Here is a 17,939-nt window from a genome sequence, read left to right on the forward strand (position 1 = left end):
CACAATGTCCTGGGATACACTTCATCAGGTCCCGGGGATTTATCTACCTTGATGCGCTTTAAGACTTCCAGCACCTCCTTCTCTGTAATGTGTACACTCCTCAAGACATCACTACTTATTTCCCCAAGTTCCCTAACATCCATGCTTTTCTCAACAGTAAATACTGATGAGAAATATTCATTTAGGATCTCACCCATCTCTTGTGGATCTGCATATAGATGACCTTGTTGATCCTTAAGAGGCCCTACTCTCTCCCTAGTTACTCTTTTGCCCTTTATGTATTTGTACAAGCTCTTTGGATTCTCCTTTGCCTTATCTGCCAAAACAATCTTGTGTCCCCTTTTTTCCCTTCTGATTTCTCTCTTAACTCTACTCCTACACCCCCTATACTCTTCAAGGGATTCACTTGATCCCAGCTGCCTATGCATGTCATGTGCCTCTTTCTTCTTCTTGACCAGGGCCTCAATATCCCGAGTCATCCAGGGTTCCCTACTTCTGCCAGCCTTGCCCTTTACTCGAAGAGGGATGTGTTTACCCTGAACCCTGGTTAACACACTTTTGAAAGTCTGCCAGTTCCCAGACATCCCTTTGCCTTCCCACAGACTCCCCCAATTAACTTTTGAAAGTTCCTGCCTGATACCATCAAAACTGGCCTTGCTCCAATTTAGAATTTTAACTTTTGGGCCAGTGGGACTGAGAACAGTAACACCCACACTGTGATGTGAGTGAGTAGAACAGTAAGTAATGTGAGTGAACAGTAGAGGAATTAAGGGTTATGGTGAGCGGGCGGGTAAGTGGAGTTGAGTCCACGAAAAGATCAGCCATGATCTTATTGAATGGCGGACCCGGCTCGAGGGGCCAGATGGCCTACTCCTGCTCCTGGATCTTATAAAGGGTCAGTGCAGTGTGGAACAGAGCTGTGTGCACAAGCAAGCATGAAGACAGCTTCCAGCTTAAACCTTTCACTATGTATACATACATAATTGCTGTACGTAATAAATACAGAGTTCACCTACACAAGACCACAAACACTGCACTAAGACCCACTGAACAATACCTGACAACACTCACTCAACATGCAGACAAGTAAGGAGCTTCAGAAACAGGACCTAAAACTAAACCCAGATACTGAACCCAAAACTAAACCCGATACTGAACCCAAAACTAAACCAGACACTGAACCCAAAACTAAACCCAGATACTGAACCCAAAACTAAACCCGATACTGAACCCAAAACTAAACCAGACACTGAACCCAAAACTAAACCCAGATACTGAACCCAAAACTAAACCAGACACTGAACCCAAAACTAAACCCAGATACTGAACCCAAAACTAAACCAGACACTGAACCCAAAACTAAACCTGATACTGAACCCAAAACTAAACCAGACACTGAACCCAAAACTAAACCAGACACTGAACCCAAAACTAAACCTGATACTGAACCCAAAACTAAACCCGATACTGAACCCAAAACTAAACCCGATACGGAACCTAAAACTAAACCCGATATGGAACCCAAAACTTGGGTGTGTGAGAATGTGTGTGTGAGAATGTGTGTGTGTGAGAGAATGTGTGTGTGTGAGAGAATGTGTGTGTGAGAATGTGTGTGTGAGAGAATGTGTGTGTGAGAATGTGTGTGTGAGAATGTGTGTGTGAGAATGTGTGTGTGAGAGAATGTGTGTGTGAGAGAATGTGTGTGTGTGAGAATGTGTGTGTGTGAGAATGTGTGTGTGAGAGAATGTGTGTGTGAGAGAATGTGTGTGTGTGAGAATGTGTGTGTGTGAGAATGTGTGTGTGTGAGAATGTGTGTGTGAGAATGTGTGTGTGAGAATGTGTGTGTGAGAATGTGTGTGTGAGAATGTGTGTGAGAGAATGTGTGTGTGTGAGAATGTGTGTGTGAGAGAATGTATGTGTGTGAGAATGTGTGTGTGAGAGAATGTGTGTGTGAGAATGTGTGTGTGAGAATGTGTGTGTGAGAATGTGTGTGTGAGAATGTGTGTGAGAGAATGTGTGTGTGTGAGAATGTGTGTGAGAGAATGTGTGTGTGAGAATGTGTGTGTGAGAGAATGTGTGTGAGAGAATGTGTGTGTGAGAGAATGTGTGTGTGAGAATGTGTGTGTGAGAATGTGTGTGTGTGAGAATGTGTGTGTGAGAATGGGTGTGTGAGAATATTTGTGTGAGAGAATGTGTGTGTGTGAGAATGTGTGTGTGAGAATGTGTGTGTGAGAATGGGTGTGTGAGAATATTTGTGTGAGAGAATGTGTGTGTGTGAGAATGTGTGTGTGTGAGAATGTGTGTGTGTGAGAATGTGTGTGTGTGAGAATGTGTGTGTGTGAGAATGTGTGTGTGTGAGAGAATGTGTGTGTGAGAGAATGTGTGTGAGAGAGAATGTGTGTGTGAGAGAATGTGTGTGTGTGTGTGAGAATGTGTGTGTGTGTGAGAGAATGTGTGTATGAGAATGTGTGTGTGTGAGAGAATGTGTGTGTGAGAATGTGTGTGTGTGAGAGAATGTGTGTGTGTGAGAATGTGTGTGTGAGAATGTGTGTGTGAGAATGTGTGTGTGAGAATGTGTGTGTGAGAATGTGTGTGTGAGAATGTGTGTGTGAGAATGTGTGTGTGAGAATGTGTGTGTGAGAATGTGTGTGTGAGAGAATGTGTGTGTGAGAATGTGTGTGTGAGAATGTGTGTGTGAGAATGTGTGTGTGTGTGAGAATGTGTGTGTGAGAATGGGTGTGTGAGAATATTTGTGTGAGAGAATGTGTGTGTGAGAATGTGTGTGTGTGAGAATGTGTGTGTGAGAATGGGTGTGTGAGAATATTTGTGTGAGAGAATGTGTGTGTGTGAGAATGTGTGTGTGTGAGAATGTGTGTGTGTGAGAATGTGTGTGTGAGAGAATGTGTGTGTGAGAGAATGTGTGTGAGAGAGAATGTGTGTGAGAGAGAATGTGTGTGTGAGAGAATGTGTGTGTGTGTGAGAATGTGTGTGTGTGTGAGAGAATGTGTGTATGAGAATGTGTGTGTGTGAGAGAATGTGTGTGTGAGAATGTGTGTGTGTGAGAGAATGTGTGTGTGTGAGAATGTGTGTGTGAGAATGTGTGTGTGAGAATGTGTGTGTGAGAATGTGTGTGTGAGAATGTGTGTGTGAGAATGTGTGTGTGAGAATGTGTGTGTGTGAGAATGTGTGTGTGTGTGAGAATGTGTGTGTGTGAGAATGTGTGTGTGTGAGAATGTGTGTGTGTGAGAGAATGTGTGTGTGAGAATGTGTGTGAGAGAATGTGTGTGAGAGAATGTGTGTGTGTGAGAATGTGTGTGTGAGAGAATGTGTGTGTGTGAGAATGTGTGTGTGTGAGAATGTGTGTGTGTGAGAATGTGTGTGTGAGAGAATGTGTGTGTGAGAATGTGTGTGTGTGTGAATGTGTGTGAGAGAATGTGTGTGTTAGAGAATGTGTGAGAGAGAATGTGTGTGAGAGAGAATGTGTGTGTGTGAGAATGTGTGTGTGTGTGAATGTGTGTGAGAGAATGTGTGTGTGTGAGAATGTGTGTGTGAGAATGTGTGTGTGTGTGAATGTGTGTGTTAGAGAATGTGTGTGAGAGAGAATGTGTGAGAGAGAATGTGTACATATGTATCGTGAATGAGAATGTCTTTGCTTGTCAGAATGTGTGTAAATGTGGATCTGTGTGTATGAGAATGTGCAGGTGTTTGCGGTTGTGAGAGTGCGTGAGTACATGTGTGTTAATTTGTGCATGTTAATGGTGTGTGCTAATGGTGAGTGCTAATGGTGCGTGCTAATGGTGCGTGAACATAGAACATAGAAAGCCACAGCACAAACAGGCCCTTCGGCCCACAAGTTGCGCCGATCATATCCCTACCTCTAGGCCTATCTATAGCACTCAATCCCATTAAATCCCATGTACTCATCCAGAAGTCTCTTAAAAGACCCCAACGAGTTTGCCTCCACCACCACCGACGTCAGCCGATTCCACTCACCCACCACCCTCTGAGTGAAAAACTTACCCCTGACATCTCCTCTGTACCTACCCCCCAGCACCTTAAACCTGTGTCCTCTCGTAGCAACCATTTCAGCCCTTGGAAATAGCCTCTGAGAGTCTACCCTATCCAGACCTCTCAACGTCTTGTAAACCTCTATCAGGTCACCTCTCATCCTTCGTCTCTCCAGGGAGAAGAGACCAAGCTCCCTCAACCTGTCCTCATAAGGCATGCCCCCCAATCCAGGCAACATCCTTGTAAATCTCCTCTGCACCCTTTCAATGGCTTCAACATCTTTCCTGTAATGAGGTGACCAGAACTGCGCGCAGTACTCCAAGTGGGGTCTAACCAGGGTCCTATAAAGCTGCAGCATTATCTCCCGACTCCTAAACTCAATCCCTCGATTAATGAAGGCTAGTACGCCGTACGCCTTCTTGACCGCATCCTCCACCTGCGAGGCCGATTTAAGAGTCCTATGGACCCAGACCCCAAGGTCCTTCTGATCCTCTACACTGCTAAGAATGGTACCCTTCATATTATACTGCTGCTTCATCCCATTGGATCTGCCAAAATGGATCACTACACACTTATCCGGGTTGAAGTCCATCTGCCACTTCTCCGCCCAGTCTTGCATTCTATCTATGTCTCGCTGCAACTTCTGACATCCCTCCAAACTATCCACAACACCACCTACCTTGGTGTCGTCAGCAAACTTACCAACCCATCCCTCCACTTCCTCATCCAGGTCATTTATGGAAATGACAAACAGCAAGGGTCCCAGAACAGATCCCTGGGGCACTCCACTGGTCACTGACCTCCATGCAGAGAAAGACCCCTCCACAGCCACTCTCTGCCTTCTGCAGGCAAGCCAGTTCTGGATCCACAAGGCAACAGCCCCTTGGATCCCATGCCCTCTCACTTTCTCAAGAAGTCTTGCATGGGGGACCTTATCGAACGCCTTGCTGAAGTCCATATAGACCACATCCACCGCTCTTCCTTCGTCAATGTGTTTGGTCACATTTTCAAAGAACTCAACCAGGCTCGTAAGGCACGACCTGCCCTTGACAAAGCCGTGCTGACTACTTTTGATCATACTAAACTTCTCTAGATGATCATAAATCCTGTCTCTCAGGATCCTCTCCATCAACTTACCAACCACTGAGGTTAGACTCACCGGTCGGTAATTTCCCGGGCTGTCCCTGTTCCCTTTCTTGAATATAGGGACCACATCTGCAATCCTCCAATCCTCCGGAACCTCTCCCGTCTCCATCGACGATGCAAAGATCATCGCCAAAGGCTCCGCAATCTCCTCCCTCGCCTCCCACAGTAACCTGGGGTAAATCCCATCCGATCCCGGCGACTTACCAACCTTGATGCCATTCAATAGTTCCAACACATCCTCTTTCTTTATGTCCACATGCTCGATCCTTTCTGTCCACCGCAAACCAGCAGTACAACCACCCAGATCCCTTTCCACCGTGAATACCGAGGTAAAGTATTCATTAAGCACCTCCGCCATTTCTAACGGTTCCGCACAAACTTTTCCCCCTTCACCTTTTAAGGGTCCTATGCCTTCACATCTCATCCTTTTACTCTTGACATATTTGTAGAAAGCCTTGGGATTCTCCTTAATCTTACCTGCCAAGGTCTTCTCATGACCCCTTCTCGCTCTCCTAATTTCCTTCTTAAGCTCCTTCCTACATCCCGTATACTCCTCTAAATCCTTAACACCTCCTAGCTCTCTGAACCTTCTGTACGCCTCTCTTTTCTTATTCACCAGGTTCATCACAACCTTCGTGCACCACGGTTCCCGTACCCTACCAACACCCCCCTGTCTCATCGGAACGTTGTCATGCAGAGCTCCAGACAAACATTCCTTGAAAATCCTCCACTTTCCTTCGGTACTTTTCCCCAAGAATGCCTCCTTCCAATTTACCCGTCTAATTTCCTCCCTGATGACACTGTATTTCCCTTTACTCCAGAGAAACACTTTCCTAGCCTGCCTGATCCTATCTCTTTCCAATGCTATCGTGAAGGAGATAGAATTATGATCGCTATCCCCAAGATGCTCACCCACCGAGAGATCCTCCACCTGTCCAGGTTCATTAGCCAGCACCAGATCAAGTACAGCCTCTCCTCTAGTAGGCTTATCCACATACTGTGTCAGGAAACTCTCCTGGACACACCTAACAAACTCCTCTCCATCCAAACCCCTAGCCCTAGGGATATTCCAATCTATGTTTGGGAAATTAAAATCTCCCATCACGACAACTCTGTTATTCCTACATCTCTCCAGGATCTGTTTCCCCATCTGCTCCTCAACATCTCTGTTACTATTGGGCGGCCTATAGAAAACACCCAGCAAAGTTACCGACCCCTTCCTGTTCCTAACCTCCACCCACAGAGACTCTGTAGTCAATCCCTCCACGGCGTCCACCTTCTCTACAGCCGTGACACTATCCCTGATCAACAGTGCCACTCCCCCCCCCCCTCTCTTGCCTCCCTCCCTGTCCTTCCTGAAACATCTAAAACCCGGCACCTGAAGCACCCAGTCCTGTCCCTGAGACATCCAAGTCTCCGTAATGGCCACCACATCACAATTCGAAGCAGCAATCCACGCTCTAAGCTCATCCACTTTATTCACTACACTCCTGGCATTAAAATAGACACATCTCAGACCTTCAGCCTGAGCACTTCCCTTCTCCATCACTCGTCTAACCTCCCTCTTACCCTGTTTACATTCCTTATCTATTTGCGAGCTAACCTCCTCGCTCTCAGTCCCCTCATTTCGATTCCCTCCCCCCAACCTTTCTAGTTTAAAGTCTCTCCAGTAGCCTTAGCCAACCTTCCCGCCAGGATATTGGTACCCCTGGGATTCAAGTGCCACCCGTCTTTTTTAAACAGGTCACACCTGCCCCTAAAGAGGTCCCAATGATCCAAGTACCCAAATCCTAGTAGTTAGTCAGTCAGTGAGTGAGTGTATATGAGTGAGTGAGTGAGTGAGTGAGTGAGTGAGTGAGTGAGTGAGCGAGCGAGTGAGTGAGTGTATATGAGTGAGTGAGTGTATATGAGTGAGTGAGTGAGCGTGTATATGAGTGAGTGAGTGAGTGTATATGAGTGAGTGTATATGAGTGAGTGAGTGTATATGAGTGAGTGAGTGTATATGAGTGAGTGAGTGAGTGAGTGAGCGAGCGAGTGAGTGAGTGTGTATATGAGTGAGTGAGTGAGTGTATATGAGTGAGTGTATATGAGTGAGTGAGTGTATATGAGTGAGTGTATATGAGTGAGTGAGTGAGTGTATATGAGTGAGTGAGTGTGAGTGAGTGAGTGAGTGTATATGAGTGATTGAGTGAGTGAGTGTATATGAGTGAGTGAGTGTATATGAGTGAGTGAGTGAGTGAGTGAGTGAGCGAGTGAGTGAGTGTGTATATGAGTGAGTGAGTGAGTGAGTGTATATGAGTGAGTGTATATGAGTGAGTGAGTGAGTGTATATGAGTGAGTGAGTGTGTATATGAGTGAGTGAGTGAGTGTATATGAGTGAGTGTATATGAGTGAGTGAGTGTATATGAGTGAGTGAGTGTATATGAGTGAGTGAGTGAGTGAGCGAGCGAGTGAGTGAGTGTGTATATGAGTGAGTGAGTGTATATGAGTGAGTGTATATGAGTGAGTGAGTGAGTGTATATGAGTGAGTGAGTGAGTGTATATGAGTGAGTGAGCGAGCGAGCGAGAAGGCGAGTAGTTAGTCAGTGAGTGAGTGAGCGAGCGAGTGAGTGAGTGAGTGTGTATATGAGTGAGTGAGTGTATATGAGTGAGTGTATATGAGTGAGTGAGTGAGTGTATATGAGTGAGTGAGTGAGTGTATATGAGTGAGTGAGTGAGCGAGCGAGCGAGAAGGCGAGTAGTTAGTCAGTGAGTGAGTGAGTGAGTGTATATGAGTGAGTGAGTGAGTGAGCGAGCGAGTGAGTGAGTGTGTATATGAGTGAGTGAGTGAGTGTATATGAGTGAGTGTATATGAGTGAGTGAGTGAGTGTATATGAGTGAGTGAGTGTATATGAGTGAGTGAGTGAGCGAGCGAGCGAGAAGGCGAGTAGTTAGTCAGTGAGTGAGTGAGTGTATATGAGTGAGTGAGCGAGCGAGCGAGAAGGCGAGTAGTTAGTCAGTGAGTGAGTGAGTGAGTGTATATGAGTGAGTGTATATGAGTGAGTGAGTGTGTATATGAGTGAGTGAGTGAGTGTATATGAGTGAGTGAGTGAGTGAGCGAGCGAGAAGGCGAGTAGTTAGTCAGTGAGTGAGTGAGTGAGTGTATATGAGTGAGTGAGTGAGTGAGCGAGCGAGCGAGAAGGCGAGTAGTTAGTCAGTGAGTGAGTGAGTGAGTGTATATGAGTGAGTGAGTGAGTGAGCGAGCGAGCGAGAAGGCGAGTAGTTAGTCAGTGAGTGAGTGAGTGAGTGTATATGAGTGAGTGAGTGAGTGAGTGAGCGAGCGAGCGAGAAGGCGAGTAGTTAGTCAGTGAGTGAGTGAGTGAGTGTATATGAGTGAGTGAGTGAGTGAGCGAGCGAGCGAGAAGGCGAGTAGTTAGTCAGTGAGTGAGTGAGTGAGTGTATATGAGTGAGTGAGTGAGCAAGCGAGCGAGAAGGCGAGTAGTTAGTCAGTGAGTGAGTGAGTGAGTGTATATGAGTGAGTGAGTGAGTGAGTGAGTGAGCGAGCGAGAAGGCGAGTAGTTAGTCAGTGAGTGAGTGAGTGTGCTAATGTGTATGTGAGTTGTGCGTGTGTACATAAGTTTATTTATTTTTAAAAGTTTTTATTTATTAGTCACAAGTAGGCTTACACTAACACGACAATGAAGTTACTGTGAAAATCCCCTAATTACCACACTCCGGTGCCTGTTCGGGTACACTGAGGGAGAATTTAGCGTGGCCAATGCACCCTAACCAGCACGTTTTCTGGACTTTGGGAGGAGACCAGGGCACCCAGAGGAAACCCACACAGACACGGGGAGAACGCACAGATTCCACACAGACAGTCACCCAAGACGGGAATCAAACCTGGATCCATGATGCGGTGAGGCAGCAGCACTAACCACTGTGCAACCGTGCCGCCCTGTGCATGTGTATGTGTCTCTGTGTGCATGTGTTATATATGTATGTGCCCATGTGTATGTGAGTATATATGTACCTGTGTTATTCTGAGAGTGTGTATATGAGTGAGTGAGTGAGTGAGTGAGCGAGAAGGCGAGTAGTTAGTGAGTGAGTGAGTGTGTATATGAGTGAGTGAGTGAGTGAGTGAGTGAGCGAGAAGGCGAGTAGTTAGTGAGTGAGTGAGTCAGTCAGTCAGTCAGTCAGTGAGTGAGTGAGTGTGTATATGAGTGAGTGAGTGAGTGAGTGAGTGAGTGTATATGAGTGAGTGAGCGAGTGAGTGAGTGAGTGAGTGTATATGAGTGAGTGAGTGAGCGAGCGAGAAGGCGAGTAGTTAGTCAGTGAGTGAGTGAGTGAGTGAGTGTATATGAGTGAGTGAGTGAGTGAGCGAGCGAGCGAGTGAGCGAGAAGGCGAGTAGTTAGTCAGTCAGTGAGTGAGTGTATATGAGTGAGTGAGTGAGTGAGCGAGCGAGCGAGAAGGCGAGTAGTTAGTCAGTCAGTGAGTGAGTGTATATGAGTGAGTGAGTGAGCGAGTGAGTGAATGTGTATATGAGAGTGTATATGAGTGAGTGAGTGAGTGTATATGAGTGAGTGAGTGAGTGAGCGAGTGAGTGAGTGTATATGAGTGAGTGAGTGAGTGTATATGAGTGAGTGAGTGAGTGTATATGAGTGAGTGAGTGTATATGAGTGAGTGAGTGAGTGAGCGAGCGAGCGAGTGAGCGAGAAGGCGAGTAGTTAGTCAGTGAGTGAGTGAGTGAATATGAGTGAGTGAGTGTATGTGAGTGAGTGAGTGAGTGTATGTGAGTGAGTGAGTGAGTGTATATGAGTGAGTGAGTGTATATGAGTGAGTGAGTGAGTGAGCGAGCGAGCGAGAAGGCGAGTAGTTAGTCAGTCAGTGAGTGAGTGAGTGTATATGAGTGAGTGAGTGAGTGAGTGTATATGAGTGAGTGAGTGAGTGTATATGAGTGAGTGAGTGAGTGTATATGAGTGAGTGAGCAAGTGAGTGAGTGTATATGAGTGAGTGAGTGAGTGTATATGAGTGAGTGAGTGAGTGTATATGAGTGAATGAGCGAGCGAGCGAGAAGGCGAGTAGTTAGTGAGTGAGTGAGTGTATATGAGTGAGTGAGTGAGTGTATATGAGTGAGTGAGCGAGTGAGCGAGAAGGCGAGTAGTTAGTGAATGAGTGAGTGTATATGAGTGAGCGAGCGAGCGAGAAGGCGAGTAGTTAGTGAGTGAGTGAGTGTATATGAGTGAGTGAGTGAGTGTATATGAGTGAGTGAGCGAGTGAGCGAGAAGGCGAGTAGTTAGTGAGTGAGTGAGTGTATATGAGTGAGTGAGCGAGCGAGCGAGAAGGCGAGTAGTTAGTGAGTGAGTGAGTGTATATGAGTGAGTGAGTGAGTGTATATGAGTGAGTGAGCGAGTGAGCGAGAAGGCGAGTAGTTAGTGAGTGAGTGAGTGAGTGTATATGAGTGAGTGAGTGAGTGTATATGAGTGAGTGAGCGAGCGAGCGAGAAGGCGAGTAGTTAGTGAGTGAGTGAGTGTATATGAGTGAGTGAATGAGTGTATATGAGTGAGTGAGCGAGTGTATATGAGTGAGTGAGTGAGTGTATATGAGTGAGTGAGTGAGTGTATATGAGTGAGTGAGCGAGCGAGCGAGAAGGCGAGTAGTTAGTGAGTGAGTGAGTGAGTGTATATGAGTGAGTGAGTGAGTGTATATGAGTGAGTGAGCGAGCGAGCGAGAAGGCGAGTAGTTAGTGAGTGAGTGAGTGAGTGTATATGAGTGAGTGAGTGAGCGAGCGAGCGAGAAGGCGAGTAGTTAGTGAGTGAGTGAGTGAGTGTATATGAGTGAGTGAGCGAGCGAGCGAGAAGGCGAGTAGTTAGTGAGTGAGTGAGTGAGTGTATATGAGTGAGTGAGTGAGTGTATATGAGTGAGTGAGCGAGCGAGCGAGAAGGCGAGTAGTTAGTGAGTGAGTGAGTGTATATGAGTGAGTGAATGAGTGTATATGAGTGAGTGAGCGAGTGTATATGAGTGAGTGAGTGAGTGTATATGAGTGAGTGAGTGAGTGTATATGAGTGAGTGAGCGAGCGAGCGAGAAGGCGAGTAGTTAGTGAGTGAGTGAGTGAGTGTATATGAGTGAGTGAGTGAGTGTATATGAGTGAGTGAGCGAGCGAGCGAGAAGGCGAGTAGTTAGTGAGTGAGTGAGTGAGTGTATATGAGTGAGTGAGCGAGCGAGCGAGAAGGCGAGTAGTTAGTGAGTGAGTGGCATTTACTGACTGAATCACCTGTCAGCCTTAGTGAAAAAAACTGAAATCCTAAAACCATCAAAATGCCAAGATACAAATCTGGCGGCTTTTTGCTGACACTTCCCTGTTCTATCACCAAAGTATTTATAAAAGAAAGTAATATTTCACACTGATGTCTCACTGAAGTGAAGTGAATCAGTCAATACGGCAAACAGCTTGAAGGAGCTTCAAAAGGGGAATCAGTGAGAGGTAGAGAGAGCAGCTGAGGACGGGAGACTCTCCAAGTGTCTGGATATTACAGAGATCGGGAATGTGAACAGGAATGAAAAGTAAATCTGGGAATCTAGTCTGCACCATCGCAAAGTGTTTGGCATCGGGCCCCCTTGCACGGGGACCCCTCGCACGAGGACCTCCACCCTCACCTGCATGGCCTCCAGGGCCTCCTTCAGCTGCTGTTTCTCAGGGCGATCACTCGAGTGACTCAGCAACTCCTGGGGGTGAAAGCAGACACATTCTGAGCTGTAAACCATCGCTCGGAGCGACACCAAATCACCAGACTGAGACCTTTCCGTTCAATCTGGAAACAGCGCAGATTTCAGACGGAGTATCCTGGATTTCAGCACGGCCGAGTGTCAAGTTATTCCCAGTAACACAGAGGCTGTTGCTTAGCAACAGTGAGACTGCGACCCCCGACCCCGACCCACTCCCTCACCCCGACTCCCAACCCACTCCCTCACCCAGACCCCCTCCCTCATCCCCGACCCACTCCCCCACTCCCGACGCCCTCCCCCTCCCCCCTTCCCCCTCCCCAACCCCCCACCCACTCCCTCACCCAGACCCCCTCCCTCATCCCCGACCCACTCCCCCACTCCCGACCCCCTTCCCCCTTCCCAACCCCACCCACTCCCTCACCCAGACCCCCTCCCTCATCCCCCTCCCCCCTTCCCCCTCCCCCCTCCCCCCAACCCCCCACCCCTGACCCCAGCTGAAGCTTACCTTTAGTAAGAGATGATATTTTAAAACTCTCTGCATGGGAACAACCAGGAGATCTTGTAGCCTGAACTTCCCTTCCTGAACTTTCAGAGTGCACTCCTCCACAAAGAAAACAAAAATAGTCATTGGAACAAGGTCAGAAATCCCAGGAAAAGAAGGCCCTTTGTTTCTAGCAATCCAAAACTGATCCCACTGCCCAGAGACTGGGAATGACAGAGTTACACCAGAAACTAACATTGTAAATTCAGATCCAGGCCAGGAGAGAGAGAGAGAACGAGAGAGGGGGGGTTTGGGGGGGGGGTGGAGGTGGGGGGAAGAGAAAGAGAGAGAGGGAGGAGAGAGAGAGGAAGAGGGGGAGAGAGAGAGAGAGCGCGATAGAGGGAGCAGGAGAGAGAACGATAGAGGGTGCAGGAGTGTGTGCGGGGGAGGCGGGGGCGGGGCAGGGGAGGGGGGAGCAGGGGCGGGGAGGGGGCGGGGGCAAGGGAGCGGGGGGGCGGGTGGGGTGGGGCGGCGGGAGGGTGTGGGGGAGGGGAGGGTGTGGGGGAGGGCAGGGCGGGGGAGGGCAGGGCGGGCAGGGCGGGGGAGAGGGGAGGGGGCGGAGCTGGGGGCAGGGGCGGGGGAGGAGAGGGCCGGGGGGGGAGAGGGCCGGGGGGGGAGAGGGCCGGGGGGGAGAGGGCCGGGGGGGGAGAGGGCCGGGGGGGGAGAGGGCCGGGGGGGGAGAGGGCCGGGGGGGGAGAGGGCCGGGGGGGAGAGGGCCGGGGGGGGAGAGGGCCGGGGGGGGGAGAGGGCCGGGGGGGGAGAGGGCCAGGGGGGGAGAGGGCCGGGGGGGGGAGAGGGCCGGGGGGGGAGAGGGCCGGGGGGGGAGAGGGCCGGGGGGGAAGAGGGGCCGGGGGGGAAGAGGGCCGGGGGGGAAGAGGGCCGGGGGGGAAGAGGGCCGGGGGGGGAAGAGGGCCGGGGGGGAAGAGGGCCGGGGGGGGGAGGGCCGGGGGGGGAAGAGGGCCGGGGGGGAAGAGGGCCGGGGGGGGAAGAGGGCCGGGGGGGGAGAGGGCCGGGGGGGGGGGGGGGGAGAGGGCAGGGGGGGGGGGAGAGGGCAGGGGGGAGAGGGCAGGGGGGGAGAGGGCGGGGTGAGGGTGAGAGGGCGGGGGAGGGGGAGAGGGCGGGGGAGGGGGAGAGGGCGGGGGAGGGGGAGAGGGCGGGGGGAGGGGGAGAGGGCGGGGGAGGGGGAGAGGGCGGGGGAGGGGGAGAGGGCGGGGGAGGGGGAGAGGGCGGGGGAGGGGGAGAGGGCGGGGGAGGGGGAGAGGGCGGGGGAGGGGGAGAGGGCGGGGGAGGGGGAGAGGGAGGGGGAGAGGGCGGGGGAGGGGGAGAGGGCGGGGGAGGGGGAGAGGGCGGGGGAGGGGGAGAGGGCGGGGGGAGGGGGAGAGGGCAGGGGGAGGGGGAGAGGGCGGGCGGAGGGGGAGAGGGCAGGGGGAGGGGGCATGGGGAGGGGGACAGAGAGAGAGAGCATCAAAATCACTGTGATTACATCCTATCTGGTCGCTCCGGCCCAATGCCCTCGCGCGGTTTTAATCACCTCGATTTTGTTCCGAATTTCCTCGCGGCTCAGCATGAGTTGGTCCAGTGTCTTCTGGGAGTTTTCCATCTGGCTGCAATATGTCCCATAGATCAGGAGCCTGTAATCGGGGGTTGGGTGGGCGGGGGGATTAGAGGGGGATTGGAGGGGTGACGGGGGAGATGGGGGGAGGAGGGAGGGAGAGGAGGGGGAGGGGCAGAGGGGAATTGGATTGGGGAGACGGGGTGAGAGTGGAATTTGATTTGATTTGTCACATGTATTAACACAGTGAAAAGTATTGTTTCTTGCGCGCTAAACAGACAAAGCTTCCATTCATAGAGAAGGAAAGGAGAGAGTGCAGAATGTAGGGTTACAGTCATAGCTATGGTGTAGAGAAAGATCAACTTAATGCAAGGTAGGTCCATTCAAAAGTCTGACGGCAGCAGGAAAGAAGCTGTTCTTGAGTCAGTTGGTACGTGACCTCAGACTTTTGTATCTTTTTCCCAACGGAAGAAGGTGGAAGAGAGAGTGTCTGGGGTGCGTGGGGTCCTTAATTATACTGGCTGCTTTGCCGAGGCAGCGGGAAGTGTCGACAGAGTCAATGGATGGGAGGCTGGTTTGCGTGATGGATTGGGCGACATTCATGACCTTTTGTAGTTTCTTGCGGTCTTGGACAGAGCAGGAGCCCCAGACCAAGCTGTGATACAACCAGAAAGAATGCTTTATATGGTGCATCTGTAAAAGTTAATGAGAGTCATAGCTGACATGCCAAATTTCCTTCGTCTTCTGAGAAAGTAGAGACGTTGTTGGGCTTTCTTAACTATAGTGTCTGCATGGGGGGATCAGGACAGGTTGTTGGTGATCTGGACACCGTCATTTCTACTTCGTTCCATTGAGGTAGACAGGGGCATGTTCTCCTTTAAGCTTCCTGAAGTCGATGACAACCTCCTTCATTTTGTTGACATTGAGGGAGAGATTATTGTTGCCGCACCAGTTCACCAGATTCTCTATCTCATTCCTATACTCTGTCCCGTCATAGAGTCATAGAGGTTTACAGCATGGAAACAGGCCCTTTGGCCCAACTTGTCCGTGCTGCCCTTTTTTTTTAAAAACCCCTAAGCTAATTCCAATTGCCCGCATTTGGCCCAAATCCCTCCATACCCATCGTACCCATGTAACTATCTAAATGCTTTTTAAAAGACAAAATTGTACCCGCCTCTACTACTCCCTGTGTGTGAAAAAATTGCCCCTCTGGAAACTTCTGTATCTCTCCCCTCTCACCTTAAACCTTTGTCCTCTAGTTTTAGACTCCCATACCTTTGGGAAAAGATATTGACTATCTAGCTGATCTATGCCCCTCATTATTTTATAGACCTCTATAAGATCACCCCTAAGCCTTCTACACTCCAGAGAAAAAAGTCCCAGTCTACCCAGCCTCTCCTTATAACTAATCCATCAAGTCCTGGTCGCATCCTAGTAAATCTTTTCTGCACTCTTTCTAGTTTAATAATATCCTTTCTATAATAGGGTGACCAGAATTGCACACAGTATTCCAAGTGTGGCTGTACCAATGTCTTGTTTCTATAAAAAAAAAACTTCAACAAGACATTCCAACTCCTGTATTCAATGTTCTGCCGAATGCCTTCTTCACCGCTCTGTCCACCTGTGTCTCCACTTTCAAGGAACTATGAACATAGGTCTCTTTGCTCTGTAACTCTCCCCAACACCCTACCATTAACTGAGTAAGTCCTGCCCTGGTTCAATCTACCAAAATGCATCATCTCGCATTTGTCTAAATTAAACTCCATCTGCCATTCATCAGCCCACTGGCCCAATTGATCAAGATCCCGTTGCAATTGGAGATAACTTTCTTCACTGTCCACTATGCCACCAATCTTAGTGTCATCTGCAAACTTACTAACCATACCTCCTATATTCTCATCCAAATCATTAATATAAATGACAAATAACAGTGGACCCAGCACCGATCCCTGAGGCATTGTTTGTGATACGACCCACTATGGTGGTGTCATCAGCAAACTTGAAAATGGAGTTGGAGGGGAATTTGGCCGCACAGTCATAGGTGTATAAGGAGTATAGTAGGGGGCTGAGGACACAGCCTTGTGGGGCACCAGTGTTGAAGATGATCGTGGAGGAGGTGTTGTTGCCTATCCTTACTGATTGTGCTGTGTAAATCAAATCAAATCAAATCAAATCAAATCAAACCTGTGCAGCCTGAGGGAGGTTAGTTACACAGAGCAGTGACTGTGCACTCAGCAATTTGCTCTAATGACATCTAGCTGCTGATCCCTGTGTGCACGCACACTTACCCTGATAGAATGACGGGGACACAGTGTCGGATCCAGTTGATTAATTCTGAACCTCCTGGGTCCCAGACCATGGCCGCTTTTCAAAGGCGAGACAGTAAATGATTCCCTTCTGAATTATTTATTTTCTTTTAAAAGAGAATTTGATTGGATAAATTATGTGATGGTGCTCAAGGGGTGAGTGATTGGATTAAGGAAATTGGGTGAGTGTTCAGGGAGTCTTACTTTGTTTTCAAATTCAGGAAAAGCATTGGATAATCACACTCCAGACAACACTCTGCTAATATCTGAATATAACCCTCCACTGCCCCATTTTAACCCCATCCTTTAGTTCAGATATCCACTATTTTGAGATTCTTCTTCCTACACTCTGCATTGCACATTCACGGACACAGACTCACTCCAGCCCCACACATTGGTTGGAAAGTCCCTGTCGCCCTACTCCAGCGCGGCCCCTTCTGCCCTTTTCTAAGCTTAAATCAAGCACAGACTGCAGCAGCGCTGCCTTTGCCTGCAGTCGGGTCAGGGTTAAACTGCAAAGGTTGGAGTTCCCAGCAGATTGGAGAGAGCAAATGTAACCCTGCTATTTAAAGAGAAAAGCAAGGAATTACAGACCAGTTAGTCTAACATCAATAGCAGGGAAACGGCAGAGTCTATTATAAAGGATGTGTATCAGGACACTTGGAAAATATTAATGTTATTAGACAAAATCAACATGGATTCATGAAAGAGAAATCACGTTTGACAAATCTACTTGAGTTTTTTGAGGACGTAACTAGTAGAATAGATAAGGGTGAGCCAGCAGATGTGGTGTATTTGGATTTTCAGAAAGCTTCTGATAAAGTCCCACGTAAGAGGTTAGTGTGCAGAATTAAAGTGCATGTGATTGGAGGTAATGGATTCAGAATTGGTTAGCAGACAGAAATCAGAATAAATGGGTCTTTTTCAGAGTGACAGACAGTGGCGAGCGGGTACCGCAGGGATCAGTGCTTGGGCCCCAGCATCATTGAGACAAATTAACTGAATGGTCAAACAAAGAACAAAGAACAGTACAGCACAGGAAACAGGCCCTTCGGCCCTCCAAGCCTGTGCCGCTCATTGGTCCAACTAGACCATTCGTTTGTATCCCTCCATTCCCAGACTGCTCATGTGACTATCCAGGTAAATCTTAAACGATGTCAGCGTGCCTGCCTCCACCACCCTACTTGGCAGCGCATTCCAGGCCCCCACCACCCTCTGTGTAAAAAACGTCCCTCTGATATCTGAGTTATACCTCGCCCCTCTCACCTTGAGCCCGTGACCCCTCGTGATCGTCACCTCCGACCTGGGAAAGATCTTCCCACTGTTCACCCTATCTATACCCTTCATAATTTTGTACATCTCTATCAGGTCTCCCCTCATTCTCCGTCTTTCCAGGGAGAACAAGCCCAGTTTACCCAATCTCTCCTCATAGCTAAGACCCTCCATACCAGGCAACATCCTGGTAAACCTTCTCTGCATTCTCTCTAAAGCCTCCACGTCCTTCTGGTAGTGCGGTGACCAGAACTGGACGCAGTACTCCAAATGTGGCCTAACCAGCGTTCTATACAGCTGCAACATCAGACTCCAGCTTTTATACTCTATACCCCGTCCTATAAAGGCAAGCATACCATATGCCTTCTTCACCACCTTCTCCACCTGTGCTGCCACCTTCAAGGATT

The 17,939-nt window shown here is 49.1% G+C and overlaps 1 protein-coding gene across 4 annotated transcripts in view; it reads right to left on the reverse strand.

Moving 5' to 3' along the window:
• Positions 1–17,939, reverse strand: part of vav2 (vav 2 guanine nucleotide exchange factor) — a 230,026-nt gene that overhangs the window by 71,593 nt on the left and 140,494 nt on the right. For all 4 annotated transcript variants that reach the window (XR_013499320.1, XM_078226123.1, XM_078226125.1 and 1 more), the window contains exons 9-11: positions 13,934–14,033; positions 12,367–12,462; positions 11,793–11,861 (exon numbers count right to left, since the gene is read on the reverse strand). Coding sequence is in view for 3 of the 4 variants with exons in the window: in XM_078226123.1 (XP_078082249.1) it covers positions 11,793–11,861; positions 12,367–12,462; positions 13,934–14,033 (265 nt within the window). In the remaining variant the exon portion in view is untranslated. The remainder of the gene's footprint in view (positions 1–11,792; positions 11,862–12,366; positions 12,463–13,933; positions 14,034–17,939) is intronic.

Source organism: Mustelus asterias, chromosome 13, assembly GCF_964213995.1.
Source record: "Mustelus asterias chromosome 13, sMusAst1.hap1.1, whole genome shotgun sequence".
Lineage (NCBI taxonomy): Eukaryota > Metazoa > Chordata > Chondrichthyes > Carcharhiniformes > Triakidae > Mustelus > Mustelus asterias.